At 43.0% G+C, this 27,118-nt stretch overlaps 1 protein-coding gene across 4 annotated transcripts in view; it reads right to left on the bottom strand.

The window, feature by feature from the left end:
• The window catches only part of LOC115079746 (rap guanine nucleotide exchange factor 6-like), a 401,516-nt gene that overhangs the window by 153,307 nt on the left and 221,091 nt on the right, over positions 1-27,118 (bottom strand). For all 4 annotated transcript variants that reach the window (XM_029583573.1, XM_029583567.1, XM_029583568.1 and 1 more), the window contains 3 exons: positions 14,185-14,255; positions 12,334-12,390; positions 11,539-11,622 (listed from right to left, as the gene is read on the bottom strand). In XM_029583573.1, coding sequence (XP_029439433.1) covers positions 11,539-11,622; positions 12,334-12,390; positions 14,185-14,255 — 212 coding nt within the window. The remainder of the gene's footprint in view (positions 1-11,538; positions 11,623-12,333; positions 12,391-14,184; positions 14,256-27,118) is intronic.

Here is a 27,118-nt window from a genome sequence, read left to right on the forward strand (position 1 = left end):
ATCTTGTGATTCTTTCCGTCCATTCATTTTACTAGTTTTATCGTCAGAAGACTGAAGGAAAGACTCATTCCTAGGGCATCCAGCTACCCAACAAGGCCCTTTGTGTCACTAACATGTTCTTACCCATTTAACATGCAGACGTCTGGCATCACTTGCCGTGGCACAGAGGTTAAGATGTTAGCGTTTTACTCAAGTGCAAGTCGGAAGGTGCTCTGCGTGTTCATTTTCGCATCATGCGTGCAAGCAACTCAACCAGAAAAGTTTCTGGCAAGCCAGCATACTGGAGTAAACTGAGCAGCACAACCCATGACAAAGTGGTCACCGAAACGTCTATCAAATGATCGGGTATGCGGCTTAAACTTCCAATGCTAGATGGAAACTGATTTCCGGCTGCCACGGACCCAGCGCACCGGGGACCGGGAAAGACAGCGATTGCTCTAGGCACGAGAAGTCCCTTTTATCTCTTGACTAGCACGCTCCCATCAGAGCACCCTTCACTAGCAGGGGGATCCTCAGTGACGGGCCCCTAACAGCAGTTCAAATTGCAATCCACAGGTCAGGTATTAGAAGCCCTGCAAACGATTGCAGATCACTAGTGCTTGTGTCGGCCGGAGTCTTCATTCCTTAACAGGCATGCAAGCTCTGCAGTCCTGTACCACACACATTTCAGCATAGCTCTCTTTTCGGCCCAAGCATGCTGTAATGCTGAGCCAGCACTTTTTTCGCAAGTTGCATTCTTAACAGATAATTCTTATCGCGATCAAATTTTAAATATAAATATACTTCACCAATTCAGACAGCCGGTGGTGGTGGTTTGGTGTGGGGGGGGGAGGTATAAGAACAAGGTATCATGTTGCATCAGGTAATACAAACTGGTTCCAGACCAGAAGCAAATCTGTGATTTATTTTGTAGATAAACTGTATTCGGTCTGGAAAATAAAATCCACCTAGCATAGAGATGTGAATCGTGTCCTCGATCGTCTTAACGATCGATTTCGGCTGGGAGGGGGAGGGAATCGTATTGTTGCCGTTTGGGTGTGTAAACTATCGTGAAAAATCGTTAAAATCGTGAGCCGGCACACTAAACCCCCCTAAAACCCACCCCGACCCTTTAAATTAAATCCCCCACCCTCCCGAACCCCCCCCCCAAAATGCTTTAAATTACCTGGGGATCTGGCGGTGGTCCAGAACAGCGGCGGTCCGGAACGGCCCCCTCAATAGAATCGTGTTGTCTTCAGCCGGCGCCATTTTTCAAAATGGCGGCGGCCATAGACAAAACGATTCGACGGAGGAGGTCGTTCCGGACCCCCGCTGGACTTTTGGCAAGTCTTGTGGGGGTCAGGAGGCCCCCCCAAGCTGGCCAAAAGTTTCCTGGGAGTCCAGCGGGGTTCCGGGAGCGATTTCTCGCCGCGAATCGTTTTCGTACGGAAAATGGCGCCGGCAGGAGATCGAGTGCAGGAGGTCGTTCAGCGGCGGTCCGGAACCCCCGCTGAACGACCTCCTGCAGTCGATCTCCTGCCGGCGCCATTTTCCGTACGAAAACGATTCGCGGCGAGAAATCGCTCCCGGAACCCCGCTGGACTCCCAGGAAACTTTTGGCCAGCTTGGGGGGGCCTCCTGACCCCCACAAGACTTGCCAAAAGTCCAGCGGGGGTCCGGAATGACCTCCTCCGTCGAATCGTTTTTGTCTATGGCCGCCGCCATTTTGCGGCGGCCATTTTGAAAAATGGCACCGGCTGAAGACAACACGATTCTATTGAGGGGGCCATTCCTGACCGCCGCCGTTCTGGACCACCGCCGGATCCCCAGGTAATTTAAAGCATTGGGGGGGGGTTCGGGAGGGTGGGGGATTTAATTTAAAGGGTCGGGGGTGGGTTTTAGGGGGTTTTAGTGTGCCGGTTTTCCTGCCCTCCCCCTTCCCCCGATTTACGATTTTTTAACGATAAATCGGGGGAATTGGTATTGTATCGTGGCCCTAACGATTTTTTGACGATTTAAAATATATGGGACGATATTTTAAATCGTCAAAAAACGATTCACATCCCTACAATGCAGTAAGGATGGTTGGATTAGGGGTACTTTGACATTTTCTTCTCTAGTATCAGCTACCCCCCCCCCCCCAAAAAAAAAAAAAAAAAGACAGACCACCTCTAGCACATCACTGATTCCTAATTAGTCTCTAATATTGTTTTAACCATGTTTTATTTGATGTTTTATTATTTTAAGAAGTCTTATTTTAATGTTATTCAATGTTTTGTTTGATTGTTTGCCCTGTATTTCATTGTTTGCCCTATGATTTGTGTTTTGTATTTTATTGAATTATGAATATTTTTTGTAAACCGCCTGGGACTGGTGATAGCCGGTTTAGAAATTTTAAACAAACAAATAGATCTCCGTGCAGTCTTCCGGCCTTTCCTCAAAGTGGTTTCATGCAGCCGCAAATAATCTGCAGAAAAGCAGGTGGAGATTGGGGACTGCATCCGCATTACAAAGAATCAATTTACAGGCATCACTGTATATGGCCGCCCCCCCCCCCCCCCCCCCCAAAAAAAAAAAATAATAATAAAGTGTGTCAGATTAAAGCTTGCGCACCATCTTCAACTGAAGGTGGTTTCTCACCAACTGATGTTACAAAATGTTTCTGAGCATGACCCTGCAGCACAGCACGGACAGAGGAAACTGATTTCTGAGCAAGCTCCCTCCCAATACCGCAAATTGGCACTTATTAAAACATGAAGCATGGTCAGATCACCATTACATGTTCTGGTTTAGGAAGCTTCGCTCCCTCCATTACCCCTACCCCCAAGAGCTCTGCTCGCAACGGCAAAGCATAGAGAGCACCGGAGGGGCTCAGGTAGTCATTAAAAGCAGGACGACACAAAAAAAAAAAAAAAAGGAAGAGGTGCCAGCGGAACGAGACGCGTTATGAAGCCCAGCGAGTTCACGGAGAGAGCCATTAGCATTTTTTATCACAGTACTAAAACTAAGCTCCTGTACAGAAAGCTAGAAAACTAAAAGCAGAAGTCCGGGCGCGGTGCCGCACATTTTGCTTTGTTTAAGCTGACGATATGTGGAAGAGTGCCAGTACTGTTTCCAAGACATGGAAAGCTTTCATTAAAATGCCACCATTAGCTCTTGGGGGCAGGAAGGCCTCAGTAATAATCATTTTCTGGTATGGCTCAGAGAAGCCTATAATTAACCACGAAGCGACATTAAAGTGGCACTATATATATATATATATTTATTTATTTATTTACATAACACGCAGGGGAAGATCTAACTATTTCTTTCTTTTGCACTTCAGGGGCAGAAATAAGCATTTGAGGGTTCCTCCTACCTCAGTACTGCAATAATGAAGCAGCAAAACTAAACTGAAGCAGCAGTGAAAACACCAAAACGTATCCTGGCACCCTCTCCCCCCCTTGCGTGCCTTTAAAGCGTGATCATAATCAAGACGCGGTAATCGACAGGGCAGCTTCTGCTTGCGGTGGACTGCCACTTACCTATCGGGAGTCATTTTAACTCACATTTTTTTAAAAATATTTCTTTGGTAACTATGATTCTTTCTTCTGAATTATTTGTACCCCCTCCCGAGTTAGTGAATTGTGAGGACATTATACAGCTCTCTTACATAAGAACCGCCATACTGGGTCAGACCAGGAACACATCAAGCCCAGAATCCTGTTTCTAACGGTGGCCAATCCAGGTCCCAAGCACCTGGCAGGATTACAAACAGTAAAGAGATCCCATGCTGCTAATGCCCAGGGATAAGCAGTGACTTTCCTCAAGTTTACCTGGCTAATAATGGTTTACAGCCATTTCCTCCTGGAACTTGTTCAAACCTTTTTTAAACCCAGTTACATTAACATCTTTTACCACTTCCTCCGGCAATGAATTCCAGAGCTTAACTGAGCAATGGGTAAAAAAGTATTTATTCCGATTTGTTGTAAATGTGCTACTTTGTATCATTATGGAGTTTCCGCTAATCTTTATTTTTTTGAAAGAGTAAACAATGGATTTGCATTTTCCAGTTCCATTCCACTCATTATTTTATAGACCTCTATCGTATCTCCACCTCAGCCGTGTCTTCTCCAAGCTGAGGAGCCCTAACCTCTTTAGCCTTTCCTCCTAGGGGAGTCATTCCATCCCCTTTATCGTTTTTGGTTGCTCTTTTCTTTACCTTTCTAGTTTCGCTATACCTTTTTTGAGATGTGGCAACCACAACTGCACACAGTACTCTAGGCGCAGTGAAAGTAAATTGCCTTAAGATAGTTTGCTTTTTTGACCGTGCCACACACTGATACAAGGATTTCAAAGTATTGTGCCCGATGACACCCAGGATCCTATTTCCTGGGTGGTAACTCCTAAAATGGAAGATAATGTTGTGTAACTACAGTTTGCATTTTTCCTACAAGCATCGTTTTGCACTTGTCAGCATTAAATGTCATCTGCCATCTGGATGCCCAGTCTCGTAAGGGCCTCTTGTTATTTAACAGCTTGGATTAACTGCCATCAACTACGAATTTCATCATTTCACTTTGTGGCTCCCTTTTTCAGATCATTTATAAATACAATTTAAAAAAAAAGGACCAGTCCCAGCACAGATCCGCTGGGCACTCCCATAATTTACCTTCTTCCACTGAGAAAACTGACCACCGAGTCTTACTCTCTGCTTCCTATCTTTTCATCTGTTTGGAATCCACAATAGGACACTGTCTCCTACCCATGACTTTTTAAAAATTTTCTCACGAGGGGACTTTGTCAAATGTCTTCTGAAAATCCAGAAATGCTATATTCACTGGCTCACCACTGCCCCTTCAAAAAAGATAAAAAAATAAATGTGAAAACATTCATACTGAATAGGTGGCTAATATGAATTTGGGAGAAAAAAGGCGAGAATATCCTGGACATATTTACTGTAATCTTGTTGAAAATAGAAGAAAAAATGACCTTTTGATCTGGACCGGAAACTGAGTAATGAGATGCGAAAGGATATTTTTAGCTCATGTAACCACATCATCACAGGATCCATTTCACCCCTGCTTTTTATTAATTAAAATGTTTCTTGCCCTATCTAGCCTACGCAAGAGGTGTGGACGGGTGTGGAGGTTTGCATATTATCCATAAGGGGGTTCTGGACGTGTACATTTCAGCGGGTCGAAAAAAAATATATGGTGGACGTCTCTTCCTAGGTAAACCTAAAATGGGTTTCCTGTTAGATTTTTCTTTCTGGACTTTGCCAAAGTTTCAGGTCCAATTGATTTCCTTTGCTTTCCTGGTGGGGCAAATACGCACGGCTTCTGATTCAAAAAATAAACCTTCTCCCTCACTATAGCAATGAATGAATGAGCTTAAGACAGCTGCTCTGCTAGAACATACGTTTGCTTTCCATGCAATAAAAAGGATTATTTCTACAAGGCAGGGGAGGGGGAGAGGACTGGGTTTTTTTTGTTTTTTTTTTTTAAGATAAAAAGGTCAATTTCTGGTTATACACGTGAGGATACACAAATGGCCTCTACTAGACAATACAAATGACATTTATGGTATGTAGCTTTTGATAATTAAAGCACAACGAAGCTCTGGTGTGGTTTATTAAAAATATAATATTTATGATGGTTTGACAGGCAATAGAGAACTGCAGTGTCAAGCTTGGCTGACCTTGATGAATTCCCAGACTTACATTAATAATACATCTGTCACGGTACTCACATTTGTTTACTTGAACCTTGTCTAAATAAAGTGCATTTGCATTGTATCTAACTGCAAATAAATCATTTAATTGTATTTTTAAGAATACAGCATATGCCAGCAGATTTCAGGTAAAATACTGCTTATTAAAAAAATAGTAACGTAAACCTCTACGGCTGTGAGGATCTGTTGCCAACCACCCCCGGCCTGTAGGTGGCCCCGTGAGCTGCTCAGTGCCCCTAACCTCCCCCAGCAGCCATCTTTGTTTCCTACCTAGAAAGTTATTGGTACTCAGGCTTTTCGTCAGTCAGTTGCAGGAGCTCTGTCCTACTATCCCAGCTCCGTGCCTCCTTGCCTGAATCTAGAAGACTTCTTTAGCCTCCGGCTTCTGCTTTCAGCATGGCTTTCACTCCTTTGTGTTCCTGGTTTCCTGGGGTGCTCCAACTTACCAACTGTGTTCTCCAAGCTTCTCGCTCCTCATTTGCATTGGGGGCTACCCTAGTTTCTCATGCCCTGCCGGCCACTAGCACCTGAGGGTTCGACCCAGGGGGGCAGGTATAAACGAAAGACTTTTTACCGTCTGCTGCTTGGGTTTTCCTCTGCAGATGTCGGGCAACCCACAGAAGATTGACATCACGTCAACCTTATTAATGGACAATACCTACCCATCCTCGTACTTCTAGTTTTGGCAGAGGGGAGAGGGATAGGCGTTGGATAATTTTATTATAACAGAGGAAAGAACTGAATAGAAACAAAAAGACTGGCTGGGATTCGCCATCATCTCCTTGTGTTGGGTCATGCAACGCATCGCGCAAAGTGGAGCCAGCTCAGCGGTTAGATTTCCACCTCAGGACCTTCGCTGTGTGGGTCGGCCAGTGCTGGGGATGCTGCAGAGGCCAAGAGGAAGGGAGTCGGAGTCATCATGCAATGGCGACACCTAGTGGCCGGACTTTCCGGAAGGGGCCCCCACCATTCCTTCACTCCCATGACTAAAGTAAGCTGGGATGGGATATAAAAATAGGGGAAAGAAAAAAAATCCACAGCTATTTGCCAGATCCCAGCCCTGGAAGCCCAAAAGAGGAGGAGGAAACCTACAGGCCCTAAAACCATCGAACAATGTTATTATCTTGGATGCTACTCTACGACTAAAAAAATATTAAAAGGGGGAAAAGCTGTAAAATATAAAGATTTAAGACTCTACTGCCCCGTTTCAATCTATTCACCATCCTTTGAACGTTTCAGTAAGCTCCCTTCTGCTCCAGCCCCATGCGCGCCGCCTTTCACCGAGGCATGTTATAGCAACTTGCAACAGTCAGCAGACGCTTATAAACTCTCTCGAGATGTTTACAAACGTTTCCTTGGGCCGCGTGTTAGGATGATATCGCTCAAGCTGATCAGGAGCAGGGAAAAGGGGGAATCGAGGATTAGTATTCACATTTTGTTTTGCTTTTGGCCCTCATATGCTCCTTCGGACTTCCGGCTCAGAACCACTGCTGGCGGGGGGGGGGGGGGGGGGGGGGGGGGGGGGGGGGGGAGGGATCTGGTGCCGGGAGCCTTCGTTCACAACCCAGGGAATCGGCTTGCTTTAGGTCCAGCACAGACTCTCTTTGGTCAGGGGCCATGCACCAGTGCTCCTTGCAGAAGCCCGAATCCAGCCACTAGGTGTCGCCATTGCTTAATGACTATGACTCCTCCCCCCTGCCCCCTTCCCCAAGGGATTGTGAGCGCAGCCTCCGCAGCATGTCCAAAAGGAGCGCAAGACCCAAGCCAGGAACTGGTCCCAGGTCCCTCTGCACGGTAGTGCAAAATCATGCTTTCGAGAAAGGTACAGCCCAGAGTCTGTAACCTGAAATTTAGTGTAAGCCAACCTGTGCTGTGCATTTGCAGGTCATGGTAGTGGGACAAGCTACCATGCTCATGAACAAATGTTTACCAAAATCCGAATCATAACCAGCATGCAGGAGACAGATACTGATTTCCAAATCAAAACATCTGATGGGGATTTACTGCCACTGTTGTAGCTTTTATGCTTGGTTTGTTGTGTCCTGGTTTATTTATTTATTTGATGATTTGCACACTGCTTCAGGCACTCTTTTTTTGGACCGGAGGGGCGGTATATAAATCTTTTAAAATAAATATAATAATTTGTAAACGGACCGAGAAAATAATGCGTTCCAGAAAATCAGGGCATGTATGAGAATTTACAATACCCAGACGAGTTTACTTTCAAAGGCAAAGCACAGGGAGGACTTCGTGGCTTAAAGACCATCACACAGCGAGTGGGGAGAAAGGGAATCAATCTGGGGGTCTCCAGGGTCACAGTGCTACGCGCCCCGAGAGAGACACGAAATTTAATATAAAGTGATGGGGTCAGGGAGTGAATGATACCCGTTCCAAAACTGAATGAGGCTGAAAAGAAAATGTGAGTTCGGATAACGCTCACATTCATCAATGCTCCTCTTCTCTCCAGGGAGACGGCGGCTCTGCTGATGTACTGCCGTCCCCCGTCCCCCACCATCGAGCTAAGACAGGTTTCACGCTGACCTCATACAGTCGCACGGGTCTCTGGAGGCTCACAAAGACAGCACACGATAGTTACACAAGGAGAGAAGGGGGGGCTACGAAGCAGATATCTGAAAGATTGGATACGCAAATAAACCTTTTATAAATGGAATGGAAGCTACAGAATTGGGGGGGGGGGGGGGGGTCGCAGACTGGAGCTACAAGGAGGTGGAATTTCAGGAACATCAGAAAAAACATCTCTTTCACAGAAAAGGCCGACAGATGCATCAAATGCCCTCCCAGAGGGGGGTCTTGGAGACAAAGGCAGTAGCAGAATTTAAAAAAAAAAAGTGTAGGATAAACACAGAGATCCTTTATTGGCAAGAAAACAAAAACACTGGGGTTACCCTGTGTGAAGCAGTGGCTCAACCCAGAACAGCACGGAAAGGATTGCACTGTACTTCCAAGGAAGGGATGGGAGTAACTTACATGCAACGGCAGCTACAACCATAAACAGAAAGCACGAAGGTAACCTGCACAGAGCGGCAGCTACAACCATAAACAGAAAGCACGAAGGTAACCTGCACAGAGCGGCAGCTACAACCATAAACAGAAAGCACGAAGGTAACCTGCACAGAGCGGCAGCTACAACCATAAACAGAAAGCACGAAGGTAACCTGCAGAGAGCGGCAGCCACAACCATAAACAGAAAGCACGAAGGTAACCTGCAGAGAGCGGCAGCCACAACCATAAACAGAAAGCACGAAGGTAACCTGCAGAGAGCGGCAGCCACAACCATAAACAGAAAACACGAAGGTAACCTGCACAGAGCGGCAGCTACAACCATAAACAGAAAGCACGAAGGTAACCTGCAGAGAGCGGCAGCCACAACCATAAACAGAAAGCACGAAGGTAACCTGCACGGAGCGGCAGCCACAACCATAAACAGAAAGCACGAAGGTAACCTGCACGGAGCGGCAGCCACAACCATAAACAGAAAGCACGAAGGTAACCTGCACAGAGCGGCAGCCACAACCATAAACAGAAAGCACGAAGGTAACCTGCACGGAGCGGCAGCTACAACCATAAACAGAAAGCACGAAGGTAACCTGCACGGAGCGGCAGCTACAACCATAAACAGAAAGCACGAAGGTAACCTGCACAGAGCGGCAGCTACAACCATAAACAGAAAGCACGAAGGTAACCTGCACAGAGCGGCAGCTACAACCATAAACAGAAAGCACGAAGGTAACCTGCAGAGAGCGGCAGCCACAACCATAAACAGAAAGCACGAAGGTAACCTGCACAGAGCGGCAGCTACAACCATAAACAGAAAGCACGAAGGTAACCTGCACAGAGCGGCAGCTACAACCATAAACAGAAAGCACGAAGGTAACCTGCACAGAGCGGCAGCTACAACCATAAACAGAAAGCACGAAGGTAACCTGCAGAGAGCGGCAGCTACAACCATAAACAGAAAGCACGAAGGTAACCTGCAGAGAGCGGCAGCTACAACCATAAACAGAAAGCACGAAGGTAACCTGCACAGAGCGGCAGCTACAACCATAAACAGAAAGCACGAAGGTAACCTGCAGAGAGCGGCAGCCACAACCATAAACAGAAAGCACGAAGGTAACCTGCACGGAGCGGCAGCCACAACCATAAACAGAAAGCACGAAGGTAACCTGCAGAGAGCGGCAGCTACAACCATAAACAGAAAGCACGAAGGTAACCTGCAGAGAGCGGCAGCTACAACCATAAACAGAAAGCACGAAGGTAACCTGCAGAGAGCGGCAGCTACAACCATAAACAGAAAGCACGAAGGTAACCTGCACAGAGCGGCAGCTACAACCATAAACAGAAAGCACGAAGGTAACCTGCAGAGAGCGGCAGCTACAACCCTATTTTCTATAATTCTTGAGCAGACATTATTTTATACTTTCTCCCCGTGACCTCTACTGACACCAGCTCATCTTACCACAAAGTTATTTATCATAGCTGTGCCTGAATAACTGACGTCAGGCCTCCCGGCAACAAAATACATGATGACAAAACTGTGTTTCGCTGTCTCTTCCACAGAATTAATAACAGCAGTTTAACAGTACCGTTCAATTCATCTTTCTTTCCTACTGTAACGCATGCAACGCGTTCATTTCGATTTTTTTTTATACCATTTCTTTTTCCCCAGCTTGACAAGAGGACAGACGAGCCTTGCAAATGTCACCAGATGGTTTCGTTCGCTATCACAATCAGTGTGTGAATTAAGGGGAAAAAAAAATAACACCACCACCACGTTTGTGCATCGGCTTGCCTACGGAGCACAGGACAATACACGAAATCACAACACTTTTTTGCTCACATGCTCAAAAAGTTATTTATAAAACAAACAAAAAAAAAACACATTTAAAACTCAAAATCAACATTTTGCACACAACTACATTTCAGCAGCTGTTACTAATGCCCCAACAATGCACGCTGGCCTGTCATGCGAATGTGCAAATTGTAGAGCAGAGAAGCCAACGCACGGGGAGTGGAAACGATTAACTCAAATCATGCAGGCACAGGGGGGAATTTCCTTAAGGCGCTTACAGTTTCAGGAAGCAGAAAAAAGTATGACACCTGGGAGAGGGGTGGTGGTGGTGAACGGGGAAGGCAGGCAGCAGCGCCATAATGTGCTTAGTTTCTCCGTCATTCTAAGATTCATTACAATTGCCTCCCCCTTTCTTCTCCCTCAGCCCCACTCTTCCCTTGTATGGCACGCAGAATCAGAGGTGGCACAGATTTCATTCTGCGGTGGTAGGATTAGAACCTTGGGCCTTTCAAGGGCAGGAACACGCACACAGTTATTTGTTTTACCATTCCAGCTCCTGCCCGCCACCCTTCTAACCCTTTTCCCCAACAACCAAACTCCCTTGGCTTTACACAGGGGGAATATGTACACTCTTAACCTATTTTATGCCTCAGTTCTTAGTGACCGGAGAGGTAGCATAAACAAAAGCGCTGACGACATGCACTAATCAGCACATCTTAAAGTAAGAATTCAGAAGGGCTTAAGAGGTCAAGAGGCACCATCATGGCGCGTTGTGGTCTGTCTACGCCAGCTGTTTCCTTCAGTCTCACACGCCACATTATCTTTGCGCCGTCCAGGATCTGAGGCACACTCGGACTCCTGCTACCGAGGCCGGGCACCGTGCTTGCAAGCGACAGCAGAGCGCCAGCTGCAACAGCCGAGAGAGTGTGTGAAGAAAGGGGACAGACCGCGGCTAACAAAGTCCCGACCCAGTGCAGACCCCTTGCACTGTGAATGGGCTACTAAAAGGGCTCAGGAACCCCGCCGCCACTACGTACCTGCACTGAGGCAAAAACATGGAGTCCTTCACCAGCACGGAGCCAGAAAGAAGAATATACCAACATCTGGCAAGACTTTCAGAGCTACGGGAGAGACAAATCAAGAGATCTCTATGTAGTAAATCCATTTTAATCACAAGCGTCACATTTTCCCACACACAGCAGCAACCTAAGGCCGCTGTGCATCTGGATGGTATAAAAGTTAAAAAATTTATTTTTTTTTTAACTTTGAAAAAAATACTGAAAACTATTCATAAGTTAGTCATTTCACATTAAAGCAGAAAGTGCTAAAAAAAATACTGTGGGGCAAAGGGGCAACAAATCACAATAACTTTAAAAAAAAAAAGTTATTTAAAATGTTATGGAATCTCTCTGATTCAAGTCCAAGGAGAGGAAGAGGCTACAAAACTCAGTCCCCAGGAAGCCCGACTACTACGTGTGATTCTTTTTTTTTTCCTTGGTTGCTCCCAGATGCCAGCAGAGGCAGAACCGCTGCCGTACTTCCCCTCCCACGAGCACCAGGAACTGCGCCAGCCGCAACAAAAAAAACCAAAACAAAACGGAAAACCTGAGCTTTTAAAAAGCAAAGCAAAATGAAAAATGACTCATTTCCATATCCCCAGCAGCACGAGGACCGACTGGCAAGGCGTTTTTCTGCAGGAGGCGCGCACCCGGTGCCTCCGCTGGCACACCAAGCGTGCACAGCCCGGTTTCCCCCGACAGTAACACACACTACGTGGGGTCCCTCTCCTCCTCACATCCGCCGGCGTTCCCATCACGTTCAACAACGCTTACCAAAAAAGAACTTGATTGCCGCTGTATCTTTCATAGCGTGCAGTTGCAGACATCAATCTAAAGGAAATAAGAAAACAACTTTATTCACATGGTAAACTGCATGGTTATTTTTGGTAAACTGCATGGTTATTTTTATTTGGGGGGGGGGGGGGGAAGTTGTTTGTTTGTTTTTTTTTAATGGGCATCATCAGGTGAAAATTATTTTCCTCCAACAATCAGACGAAACAGGTGCAAAAAAAATCTGTTCTTCCCTTTTCAGATATTTAAAAAAAAAGTGTTTTTGAAAATTACTAGAGATGGTGAATGGCATCTTCTTGCATGATATTTAAAAAAAAAAAAAAAGCAATGCACTGAAGCTTGAAATACCCTCAAGATGACACAATTGGCCATGGCCAAGCACCACGCTAAAAACCTACACATGTATTCGTTTTAATTTTACACAGAAATTAAACTAAAACGAATATACAAATGGCTTTTTTTCTGATCATCTTCCTCTGCAGAGCAGCAGCAAGTATACACACGTGAACAGGTCCGCCTGAACATGGGAATTAACCATCCACAGTGGTTGCACATAGCAAAATTGCTTAGGTTTTTCATTCCCGAGGGTCTGGGAAGGGAGTCCCAAGTCATCGCACAGTGATGACACCTGGTGGCCAGACTTCGGGCCCGTGACTGCAGAGAATTCTAGGAGCCCTGGCTCAGCCTGGTCCACTTGCTGCAATGACCGGAGGGGGTAGGGGGATATGAAATAGGGGAGAAATTCCAGGGAAATTATGAATGAAGATTCCTGTTGTGTCAGGGGCCAACAAAGACTGGTTCCAGCTGAACTGGAAAGGCCAGAGGATGAGAGGGAGGAAAACAAGCCTAGCCCCAGCTGAAACAAAAAAGGTATCACTGAACGTTTTCTCACACCTCTGCTATGAGCATCCCCTAAAAACAAACTAAATGTCTCCACTGTAAAAAGGTTCATATTTTTTTTTAATCTATTATATATTTAGCTCACGCCTTCTCACTGGAAGCCCAAGGTGAGTTACATTCAGGTACATAAGTATTTTTCCCTTCCCCACAGGGCTCATGACTTAATTTTTTTGTTCAGTTTGAATCGGTGATTAATACCCTCCTTTGGCAGATATCATCTTATACACAAAGCAGCCTCTATTTACCTCCAATAAATCAAGCTATAACTGCTCTCCAAAAACTTGTTTTTCATCCTTCAAAACTCCAGTCCCATTGTTATTCTGCCTTCCAATGCATGGGCATAATCTCCAAACTTGAAGACCCATAGACCTTTTCTAATTCTAATAAGGTTTCAGCAAGCGGTGCCCAAGCTCTGAGATTTAGTGATGTTAAGCAAGGAAGCTTCAGGGCACAGCTATAGTCTGACTGCTTAATTTTAGGGTGGTCATGCGGCAGCCAGGGCCAGATTTAGGCATAGGGAACTAAATTCCGAAAATATCCAAAACCTTGGTGTTCTGGGGGCAACCCCCCCAGTCTTCTGCCTATGGGAGTCAAACTTAAATCTGGTCCTGAGGGGGGTCCAAAAGGGGGATGATTTTACACTGCTGCAAATGCCTCCATAACTCATGTTTTGTTTCAATTCAGTACAGGTTCATACTTCATCCCACCTTACCTGTCTTATGCTACCAAATTACTGGCACAGAAAAAAAAAATGTCTTGTCATAGCTGAGGCAACTCAACATTAATCTCATACCACCTATATAAAACATGTAAAATAAAATCTAGAATTAGACTTAGCCCATCTCCGTTTCAAGCCTGGTAAATTCAGATCCTAAAAATCTCATTGTAAGTGTGTCAGAAACCAACCCTGGCTATTAAGATCTACCCTCTTACCTCAGCTGATGCTCCCTGAGATGAGACAAGATATCCATCCCATGAAGATAGCAATAAATAGTATTTAAATCCTGCAAAGACAAAAAAAAAAAAAAAAGTTAAACTTACGGGGAAAAAAAACATTAAAATACTTCCGTCTATTCACTGTGGAGAATGGAAAACGTGGCAGAGATCCACAACATTTTTACAGCTAAAACTTCTTGGTGCGCTGAAGGATTTAGGAAGCCACAGAGACCGCTCCATCCTTCACACCGCCAGGCAAGGGATCCTGCGGACTCCACATCCAGGCCAGGGAGCAATGCAACAGGTGGGAATCAAATGCTACTTTTCAAGGCAGAATATGGACTTTTGTAGTTCTCAACCCTATTCCCAGAGGTCTCTCAACCCATCCCCCCAACAGGTCTAGTTTTGAAAGTAACTGAACCATGCGTAGTTTAGGGCCACATGTCCAAGGAAGAGCAAAAAAAAAAAAGGCTTGAGGATCAAGCACATGGCAAGGTTAACAGATATCTGACTGCAGTAAAGGCAGCACTCTACAGTTAGGAGTGGCCTTAGGTTTTATGTAGAGATGTAGTCAGGGCCCGTCATAAGGGGTACACGTAAAGCAGACAGATGTGTTTTGAAATATAAGTTTTGCTGCAAGTCTAAGAAGCAGCAACAGCTTCTATCTCGCTACCAACACAGCTGCGGCGCATGGCCAAGGTATGAGAGGAAGTTGTGGGCCTGCAGATGAGAAGAAAACGGACATATTTTTCCTCCTGATAAGAGTGCCCTTTGTAGAATGAAACCCAAGTAACTGTAATACAGCATTTTCTTATCAATACTGATACATGGAATTAAAAAAAATGTAAATGTTTACAAGTACCTTTATTCTACATTTAACACTGCTTTATTTATTTATTTATTTATATTTTTTCTATACCGGCATTCGTGAAAATGTCACATCAAGCCGGTTTACAATAAACAATGGGGTGATAACCGTAACAGAGAACGAGATAATATGTACTAAACATAGTATAGATGCAGTTACAATAAAACAAGGAGTTGTACAACTAGGAGCAAGAAGAAGAAAAGATAGTAACTTTAACATGCTTCTGGGGAATGCCTGGAGGACAGCAAAGGTTAAGCCATAAATACCTGAACAAAATAAATTCTTGGATGACAAACAAACCAGGAAGCCATAAGTGGTGACTGCACCGTAAATCCCCTATGAGAAGTACGAACAAGTTCAGTATTTCATTACAAAACACGTGAGTTGTTAACCCAGATCCAACATGGCACACAACAGAACATTACGCAAAACAGATGAATAGAATAATTTTCGACTCAAAACTTTTGTTTGAGACAGTTAAGAGTCTAATTAAAGACCCTTCTTCACATCATACAACAACCATCAATTTTACAAAAACTTAATGTAATGATTATGCAACAGCACTAACAGAAAAAATCAAGATGCTGAAACAACAAATCATATTCCTACCCTCCAACAGCAACCGAAGATCTATCTGCACAAGATAAATGGTCATCATTTGACAAGAGTATCAAAACTGGAGATAAGCAAAATTATAGCTAAACTAAAACCTGCTACACATCCCCTTGACCCAATACCAGCCACCCTACTAAAACAAGTAAACCCGACAATAAACTCTACAATCACAATGTTAGTCAACCTCACCCTTAAGGAAATGTATATGCCCTAAGGCCTAAAAACAGGCAGTTATAAAAACCAAATTTAAAAAAATAAATCTGGAAGACCTGATGACTGGAATAACTACAGTCCGATCTCAAACTTAACTTTCATGGCAAAAATACTTGAAAAAGCAGTCCTTACCCAACTGGAAAATCATCTTGAAGATAAGACACTTTATCCTAACCTATACCTATATCTCAGCGCCCTAGGCACAGGCCTAGCTCGCCTAGTGGTTCCTCCAGCCCTGACCCCTGGAACCCAAGTGAGAGATCTAGAGGTCCAAATCATTGAAAATCTTACAACGAAAGCCCACATAAGCAAATTGATTAGATCTGGTTTCCACAAGCTGCGGATTTTGAGTCGACTGAAACCTCTACTAAGAACAACAGATTTCAGAACAGTTTTACAACCTTTCATTTTCTCAAACATCAATTACTGTAATTCCCTACTTCTAGGTCTTCCAACTAGTCACGTAAAACCCCTGCAACTACTGCAAAATGCCGCTGCTAGACTACTATCTGGAGCAAGAAAATTTGACCACATCACCCCAATTCTGATGGCTTCCTATACAGTCAAGAATGCATTATAAAGTTCTAACTACAATATACAACATTAACCCGAACAACAATGATCTGCTAGGAATAACATTTAAACCTCACATCCCCCCACGAACTTTCAGACCTCAGAACAAAGGCCTCCTAGAAATTCCAAACTTAAGAGGCTCTCATCCAACGCTATCTAGAGAGAGTGATCTCAATTGCCAGCCCAAAACTATGGAATTCCAAGCCAGAAGGACTTTGAACGTTAACAGATAAAAAGAAATTCAAAAGCAACTTAAAACACTTGGCTATTTAAAAATGCCTTCTACCTGACTGAAACACCCAATTCCCTATGACTCAGTTAACAATTCTTGAACAATCTCATCCTCCCATGAAACATTTAATCTAGCTCGGTTTCTATGTTAGAAGTCCCCTATTGTATTCCTTTCATTTATATGAATATCTATCAACACTGTAACACTCATTTATGAATGTTTTACCTGCAAACCGTTATGAACTAGTGATTCTCACATGGAATGACGGTATATAATAAAAATAAACAAACAGCCACATAAATCCAAACAGATCACAAGCCTCTTACAGGCCTGGGAATTTACAGCATATGGTTTTAATTGCTCAGAGATTGTACTATTATTAAAACACCATGTTGAGAAATTCAAAAAAATAATCTGAGAAAGCTGTGGAGCATCATGAGGTTACATCTAGGCAAAGTTTGACTACACGCAACATCTGGAAAGCAGACAGCTGTAGATGGACTTGCCCGGTGGCTCACTGTGTAGTGTGATGTCCTGCCAAGTGGGAGAACCGGGTTCCATTCCCAGCCCCTGGCTTCTGTGCCTTGGCCCAGCCAGGGCCACTACAAAGGCAATATTTGCAAGCCCTCTAGATTGGGGCATAGGGCTGTCTCGGCCACAGCACGACTGCAATGGTTGCTTATTGGGAGTGGGAGAGAGGATCTGGAGAAGGAAATACATACCAGGTTCCAGAAGGTGCCATGGTCCATGGCCCCTGGCCGTCACTACAGTGGCTAAACTATATAGGAAAAGTGGGTGTAACTGGGATAAAAGTACCGAGTGGTTGTGAATGAAAGCTCTTAGTGCCACTGCCTAGTAGACATCTAGAAGCCCAAAAGAATAGGAAGAGGAAAGGGTTGGACCAAAACAAATAAAAAAAAACACCAAGACACACACACACACATCAGGGATAACTAAGGCCATAGGGGTTGTATTAGCTTTGCTATGAATCTACCTGCTAAGCCAACATCAGCAGCTTGCGTAGTAAACTATTTTGGGATGAAATATCAATTTGTCAAATAACTCATTGACTGATGTAAAAAAAACACAACACTAGAACTTTTTCTATTATAGACTCAGCTATGAATACATTCCCACAACGAAATATTACAAACATTTGTGGATATAACAGTTTTTCATTTCTTTCAATATAGTATGGTCACTGGCCTGGTCCACTTAGCTACATGAAAACAAGGGTCAACCAACAAGCTGGAGGGACACCTTTTTATCAGATAATACTTTTATTTATTTTATTTAACTAACAACATTGCTATACTGTATTATCGCAGAGGGTCAATATGGTCTACAGTCCATGGTACATACATACAAATTTTAAAACACAAAATGTCAAACTAACAAATCTGTAATAGCCATGCTGTCTAGAAGATGATAGTTTATTTTACGTCCTAACCTGTAAATTTTCATCTGTTGTGTTTCCAAAATACCTGTTAAATAACCAAGTTTTTAAAAGGTTTTGGGGTTTTTTTTAAAGCGATAGTGGTGATTTTAGTTCTTCATCTATTGGGCATGTTTTCCATAATATTAGACCGCCTATGGAAAATGTTTGATCTTTAATCTCACCAAGGTGTGTCTGTTTAATTGATGGAATCTCAAGGAGTCCTTTATCTTTTGATATTAAATTTCTCGTGGGAAAATATATATTCTTAACACCGCGCCAAGCCAGGGAGCACCAACCTGGTTCAACAGTTTTTGGATCAACATCAGCACCTTATATTCAATAGGGCAGCAGAGTTCTGTAACGAATAGAACTGAAGCAATGACGAATCTGGGAGTCCCAATAGGAGAGAGAGTTACAATAGTCAAAACATGGGAACAATGTCTGAAGAGCAAATCTAAAATCAGTGATATCCAAAAGGGGTTTCAGACGTTTTAAAACTGAATCTTATAATAACTGGAACAAATAACGATTTTAATATGAGTAGACATACTTAACCTACTGTCTAAAAATACCCCTAAATCTCTCATCGTAGCTGAAATCTTCATTACATGATTGTTTAGTGAAATTTCTATGTTTTCAGATGCACTTTTAGTGTGTGATAAAAAAATAATAATTTCTGACAGACAAATTTAACGCGGACCTTTTGAATGACAACCAACTCTGAATAGCTATCAGATAGATCTTCAGGAACTCAAAAGTAGCAGTCAACGTGTCACATACAGGAACAAGGAACTGTATGTCATCGGCACATATAAAAAAAGAATAGACCTAACCCTGCCAACAACTTGCAAAGAAGAAGTAAATAGATATTGAACACAGCTGAGAGCGCTGAACCCTAGGGAACCCCGGTACAAACAAATCCAAGCTGAATATTTACTCCCAATCTAAATTTGTTGAGATCTATTGCTCAAATACGATTTAAATCATTCCATAGGACAACCACCAATTCCCAAGGTTCTGAGACAATTTACCAAAATTTTGTGGTAAAATGTGTCAAAAGCTGCTGAAATATCTAAAAGAACCAGCAGGAAATCTTGACCATCACCAAAACCTCTTAGGTTTATAATGAGCTTTCAAGAGTTATGCTCCCCCTGGTGTAGTGAAGGGTGTATAACTTCCCAAAGCTAGTCACAAATGTATTTAGCCCAACAAAAAGGTTATCACACAGAAGTTAACTCTTAATTTCTATATCATTTTTTAGAACAGAGAAAAATACTTCATAATAAAACATTGATATATATATAGCTCAGTTTTTCAAAATATACAGTCGCAAAGGAAAGAAAACTCTCGGGAAGCAAATCCCAGGGTCCTTCTTCGTGTCCTCAATAAACAATATCCAATGTATGAGGGAGGAGACAACAGCAGCTAAATTGCCAGCAACAACAGACATTTTTTTTTGTTAATCACATTTATAAAATTGTTCCCCCAACAAAAATTCTGGGCAAGCACATTAAGGAAAAAAAATACAATAAAAAAAACATTCAACTAAATTAAAGAAAAAAAAAATCAAGCAAACAAATTTAAAGCAAAAAAAAAAAATCCCAAAACACACCACCACATATAAAATATTAAAAAGATAGTCTTCCACACTCTTACTTAATTCAATCAACTGAGTGCCCAAGTAAACTGCCAAGCCTTACAAGATTTCACAAATGTTCTATGGAATGTATTTCTTTCAGCAATGAATACCAGAGAAAGGGACCTAAACATAAAAAAAGCTGTGTCTCATATTTGTCAGTTGAACATCTTAACAGTAGAGAGTCCAAAACAATCTCTTGAGAAAAGCATTTTAGGATAACAATGAGCAACGCATTCTTTTAAATACCGAGGGCAAGAATTATGGCATGATTTAAACATAAAGGAGAGAAATTTAAAACTGAATTCTAACACAAATGGAGAGGTAACCAAATGAAGAGAAATCACAGCTGGAGAGAGATGATTATATAATCTCAGATTATAATATTTATTCTGAATAAATTGTAATCTGGGTGCCATAATGAGGTTTTTAGTCCTGAATAAACGAATTACATAGAAAAAAAAAACCAAATGGTCCATCCAGTCTCTCCAGCAAATTTCTTTTGGTAGTAACTGCCACTCCGTGCTGGTTATCCCCAAACCTTATGATAAGGGCATCCTCGTGGGAGAGGCAGCAACGCCAGTGGAGGAGAGAGCGGCCACTCGGGCCGGATCTGCCGGCACTGAGGGACCCAGAAAAAGGGGTGCAGGAGATGCACCCTCCCCCCACCCTGAGATGACAGCGGAGGTCAGTGCCATAAAGTCAAGCTCTCCCCCTGCCCGTCCACCACCAACCTCCGACGTCCTCGTAGGGGCGACAGCAACGCCGGCAGCACTTGCGCCAGCTGACGCAAGCAGTAAGGAGCACAACAAAAGGAGCCTGCCCCTTTTGTGAGCGCCTGAGGAAACGCCTGAAAAATTCTTTTAAAACTACAGACCCCGACCAACAGATCTCATAATGGAGCAAGCTCACCGCATTGAAATCATCACAGGATGTGGAAGAAATTAAAATCTTCAAAGAACGTCAAAACAAAGGCAAAGAAAGAGCGCAATTATAAGTAACAACTCTCCAGTGATCTCCTCCTGCCTAAGCAAGCAACCGTCAAACCCATTACAAAATTTCCGTTAGCAACATTTTTAGGGAGCGAGCAGCCTTCTTGATTATTTGGCAACTAAACGGCATTGTCTGAATTATCTTCTGAAAGATAAGGACACAAATTGCGAATCATCCAGAGTTGACCAAAGCAAGATCGAACACCACTGGCAACTTGAGCCCAAAAAAGCAAGTTCCAAGTCTTGCTTATGATGACTTCAAAGATTCTAAATAAGTAAAATACTTAAAGAAATATCCATACACCCATTATACAAGAGGGAAGGTTCTATAGTCTAAAAACAAATTCACTTGTTGAAGAGAAGAATCTGGGTCAGGGTCTTTACTTGCAGTTTTATACCTCTATGAGTAGTAATTTTGCTGCCCTCTCACCCCCATCATCTAGACACAATTTATGAATTTAAGACTATTTTGGGGGGGGGGCGGCAAGGATGTAACAGAAATGAAGATAACTTAGTCTCTAACCTCCTCCATTCTTGGCATCTCCTCCATGGGCTCGAACCATGCCAAGATGTGTCAGATTTTACATGGCTGTCTGCCGCCTCCGAGAACTCAACTGAGAACATCGCACTCACTTCACTTGGATTGGGTTTAATTGGAAAAACCATCCCAGCAGTGAAAGATCAGCCAGCATCATCTGTCACACCATCAGAGATCCAACACTTAACGTCATTTAATCTGGTCAAAGTACTGAAAGTTCTCAGCAGTAATCTGGAATGCTTCTAAATTGGAAGATGCATTAGGAGACATGATAGAACTTTCCTGATGACCCTGTAAGAAAATCCACATTAAAAGACCCCACCCCAAAATCCCATGAACTGACAGTAAAGAGAAAATTCTGTGTGACATTTTCCAACATGACAATTCTCTTTTTATACATGAAATAAATGTGTTTAAAAAATATGTAAAAACATCGAGCAAAGTGCAATCATTCTTCTTCCTGGTTATTCTCTTTCACAGAAAGAAACAAGAACAAGGCATCTTGATCTGGAGGAGGAAGGGAGGTCTGTTCCGAGTGCAGCTGATGCCTAGAATTGCCTTCCAGCAGAGGCGGGAGTCACAGAAACAGTGTCAGACATCTAGCATGCTTGGGAGAGATACAGAGGGGTGGACACAAGGCAGCCAGGATAAGGGGTGCTATTGAACTAAACAAAGAGCAAGTAGGGTCTGCGAGGATACTGCTGTAGCCAGAGGACAAGTGGATACACTGGGTGAGCCCAGATGTCCTAAAAAACGTTGACAATTGCTGCGTTACTATGTAATCCTCTCTCTTAGGGTCAGAGGATCTCTGCTATTCTCAGCAGCTTTGGAAGTACCAACTCTCGTTGGATAACCTAATCCTGCCAAAATCCTCCCCTTTATCGTTTAATTGGGCATATGCATCCTTTATTAAAATAAATAAATGAAATATTGCACTTTGGCTAAAAAAAAAAAGTCACAAAAATGAATTATAAAAAAAAAAAAAAAATCCAAAACTTGGATACCAGCGTGTTACCTTCAAGTACGTGACCAAAGATGATGGACAAACGTAACAGCCAGAGAGGCAAAAGTGTGCATCCCCTCAGAATCTACAGGAACGACAAAAGTTATTTTGCAAACAGATTGTAAAATTAAGCACACAGGGCTTAAAGAAGAGAAGAGCAAGATCCAGTGCCATATACTGACAGGAATGCCGATGCTTTCTCTCCACCCACCTCAAAATATATCTCTGGCCAGCTGCCATCTCATATGGTTTTAAATCCCTATTATAAAATATATAAAACAAGAATGAGCAAATCCAAGGCATCAGAGCCGTCCCAAAAGCTTGCATCTTGGAAGTGCCTGAAAAAGCAGAATATAAATCAAATAAATAATCTTTAAACCTTGGTTAAGAAGTCAGTTCAGAAAAAAATATGTCTTCCATAATTACTTTTCTTTGGTGGGGGTGAGGAGAGAAGTTATCCAGCGACTTCCTGCTCCTTTGGCACTTCCAAGCTCAGCCAACGAGCCTTCAATAAGCAGCCACCAGGGGATTTTTCACCCTACTTTTAGAAACCTGTGAATTTAATAGTGTTTATTACAACAAGAACAAAGATAGAAGGAATCAATGGGAGAAAATGACTCCCTTTTCACAGGTAAATAAAATGTATGTCGTTGTTGTAACAAACATAAGAACATAAGAAATTGCCATGCTGGGTCAGACCAAGGGTCCATCAAGCCCAGCATCCTGCTTCCAACAGAGGCCAAACCAGGCCAGAAGAATCTGGCAATTACCCAAACACTAAGAAGATCCCATGTTACTGATGCAATTAATAGCAGTGGCTATTCCCTAAGTAAACTTGATTAATAGCAGGTAATGGACTTCTCCTCCAAGAACTTATCCAAACCTTTTTTGAACCCAGCTACAATAACTGCACTAACCACATCCTCTGGCAACAAATTCCAGAGCTTTATTGTGCGTTGAGTGAAAAAGAATTTTCTCCGATTAGTCTTAAAAGATTGATACATTCTCCGGAAAAATGAAATAAAAACCAAAGACAACCTATTTTATATCCCTTCCCAATTTACTTTCATCAGCTACAGTCTTCAGTTAGGTGCCACGCTGCTTCCTAAACCTCCCGATGACGGGACCCAAATCCAGCCAGTGTCAGTATCGTGAAATGACTATGAGGTCGGTCGGTCCGTCCGTTCCCTCCCCCCCCCCCTTTCACAGCCTTTGGGGGAACACTACCCCCCCCCCCCCCCCCCCCCCCCAGCATTCTCAGACCTGGCCGACCTGGTCAGGAACCCTGGACCCCTCCGCCTGGCTCGTGCCATCACAGAGTAAAACAATAAACCCTAATGCCATGAGATACAAATTGGCGCAAAGTCCGCACATAAAAAGCAGCCGTGGACTTTGTGCCAAAAGCAGATGGCTGGAAAACAGCTCCCTTTAATCCTCTCACACAGCTACCACCTGGGACAGCGAGAGAGACGGGCATCGAATGGTCAGCTGTACGGTGTTAAAAGTCTGCCCGCTGCACTGGCATGATGAAGGCTAGCCACAGCTGTACCAAGTTACTTCAATAAAAAGGTCTCGCCGACAGCTTAACAGACTTTTATTTCAACATAGCCCATGTGGACTAACACGGCAACCACACTGGTTTAGTCCACGTGTTAGGGAAGGTTTCTCTAAGTCAAAACTAGCACCTTCAGGTGAATCAGGCTGCTGTTTCGAGAACTTAGTAGTTGCAAAATGCACAACTGGAAGGTACTTATGTGCTGAAGAGAAACGAAATGCCAGAGTTTGCATTGCCACCTAGTGGATAAAATGAATTTTTTTTTTTTTTTTTAATTTCTAATCATCACTTTTCATTCATCTAATCTGGACACTTTACATTCCGTCATTATCACTGTCGACCTTCATCCTCTCATTTAAATCTTTACATGCTGAAAACTAAGCAAAGCCCATGCTCATGTTCCTCCACCCTGCTCCACCAGCATACCTCCCGTCCCCTGCTCAGAAACTGCCATCCCGCTGGTATGTCCAAGTCCTATCTAAAGCTCCTTCCCTTCATTCAGGAAGAGGGTCCCATAGCCTTCCACATCCTCCCCATACCAAAAAGTTTCCCCACAGGGACCATTTGCTCTTTTCATCCACCCACACTGCATCTCAACCTCTCCGCCTCCCCCTTCCAGTCCAGCGCCACTCACCCTTGCATCTTCTATTCATCAGCTTTAGCCCTGGGACCATCCCCTCCAACCAGCTCATGCACCAAGACTTTCAGCTCAGAAAACCCCAGTCTAATCTGCATTATTTTTATTTCACTGAACCCAGCTGCGTATTTTGCATTATAACACTTAATGATTGTAACTCAGCTACGGAACTCTGGTTAGACTCAACCAAAAAAATAGCTGATAAATAAACCCCATCAAAACAATAACTATCAAAGAAACAAAACAAAATAACCACTGGCATAATGCAAAAATAAAAGATGCAAAAAGAAAGCTCAGAAAATTTGGAAAAAAACTGGAGAAAACACAAAACAACTGAAAACCTAACCAAATTCAGGAAACATCTAGCTTTCTACAAACAACTGATCCTTAATACTAAAAAAGTATACTGTTCCAATAAAATAGAAAAGTTTGCCAATAACACAAGAACCTTATTCTCCATAGTAACGAATCTCACAAATGACAAACAAGAATCACCTCAAAGTCTTCCTGAATCAAAATGCAATGAATTAGCTAACTTTTTTAGTGACAAAATATTAAACCTAAGAAACATATGGTCCTCATTTATAAAAATATCTGAACAAGAAGTTGAATCAATGATAAAAAATATAAACCCTGTTCCACACAAAATCGATACAATACCAACAACTGAGATAAAAAAGATTACCAATGTAGTAACCCCAACACTAACTAATATCATAAACCTATCCCTAACTGAAGGATACACTAAAAGGGGCAATCATTAAACCAATCATCAAAATGAAAAACAGTGACCCACTAGCCTTCATTAACTACCGCCCAGTCTCAAACCTCCCATTACTAGCTAAATTAATAGAGAAAACAGTAGAGAAACAGCTAGCTGAACACCTAGACCAGGGGTAGGGAACCTATGGCTCGCGAGCCAGATGTGGCTCTTTTGATGGCTGCATCTGGCTCACAGACAAATCTTTAATAAAAAAGTAAAAATCTTAACAAAACCCCTCACCCTCCTGATGCCCCCCAAGACCTCCAAAATTAATTTACTACAACCCACCCCCCCAAGACCTGCCAAAAGTCCCTGGTGGTCCAGCGGGGGTTCAGGAGTGGTCCGGGAGCGATCTCCTGGACTGGGGTCGACCAATGGCAGCGGTAGCCCCTGTGACAAAGTGAGGGCAAAGGGCCGTCGACACCATTTTGACTACTGGCAGCCGACAGCCCAAGTCCAGGAGATCGCTCCCAGACCGCTCCTGGACCCTCACTGGACCTCCAGGGACTTTTGGCAGGTCTTGGGGTGGGTCAGGAGGGTGGGGGATTGTAGTAAATTAATTTTGGAGGTCTTGGGGGGGTGTGGGTTTTTGTTAGATTTTTACTCTTTTATTAAAGATTTGTCTGCGAGCCCTGGACCACCAGGGACGTTTAGCAGGTCTTGGTTGGGGGGAGGTCAGGAGGGTGGGGGGTTGTAGTAAATTAATTTGGCAGGTCTTGGGGGGGCGTCAGGAGAGTAGGGGGTTTAGTAAATTAATTTGGTAGGTCTTGTATGGCTCTCATGGAATTACATTTTAAAATATGTGGCGTTCATGGCTCTCTCAGCCATAAAGGTTCCCGACCCCTGACCTAGACAATAATAACATACTGTACCCTTCACAACACGGCTTCCGAAAACACTACAGTACTGAGACATTACTTCTCTCACTAACAGACAACATACTAAGAGGTTTTGATAACAGTAAACATTACATCCTTATAATGCTCGACTTATCTGCAGCCTTTGATACAGTAAACCACAAAATACTACTAAAAAGACTTGAAGAAATTGGAGTATGTGACAAAACAATAAACTGGTTCAGATCCTACCTAAACAACAGGTTCTTTCAAGTCCAGATAAAAAACACATTATCAGAAAAATTTAAACTTGAAACAGGAGTACCTCAGGGTTCAGTGCTGTATGCTACCCTCTTTAACATATATATGCTACCCTTATGTCATCTGCTGGCAGGCCTAGGGATAATACATTACATTTACGCAGACGACATTCAATTAATTCTACCAATAGACGACACAATTGAGAAAACATTAAGTCTAGCTAACATGTACCTAGACATAATTAAACAACTACTAAACCAAATGGAACTGGTTATCAACATTGACAAAACTGAATTCCTTCACCTTGAGAGAAAACATACTGAAATCATTCAAACACCAATAACCCTAAATTGGGAAGATTTTCAAAATAAGCAGCCCCAGGCACTTTGCTACTCTCAATGCACCAACTCCCCTACTCGCGGCAAAATTTTAGCCACGTCAAAAACAGCAAGGTCAATCACTTTATATCCCAAACGTAAAGCTCTAAACAAAAAAGCACATTGGCCCCCATCCCACATGAAGAATCAATAAATGGAATCCCTAAGTTTTACTTAAAAAAAAAAAACCACACAAAAAAAACCCAACAAGAACAAAAACTGCACTAATCAATTCTTTGCATCCAGGCTGGAGAAATAGACCATGATGAAATGAAAGATCACCACTATTTTTTTTTCTTTTAATTAAAATTATCTTTTTTGGTGAAGTTTTTAAGATAAGTATTTTCCACAAAACCCATATAACATGCAGTATAATTAAAGTGCCGAGAGCTTG

This window comes from Rhinatrema bivittatum, chromosome 18 (genome assembly GCF_901001135.1).
Source record: "Rhinatrema bivittatum chromosome 18, aRhiBiv1.1, whole genome shotgun sequence".
NCBI classification, from domain to species: Eukaryota; Metazoa; Chordata; class Amphibia; order Gymnophiona; family Rhinatrematidae; genus Rhinatrema; species Rhinatrema bivittatum.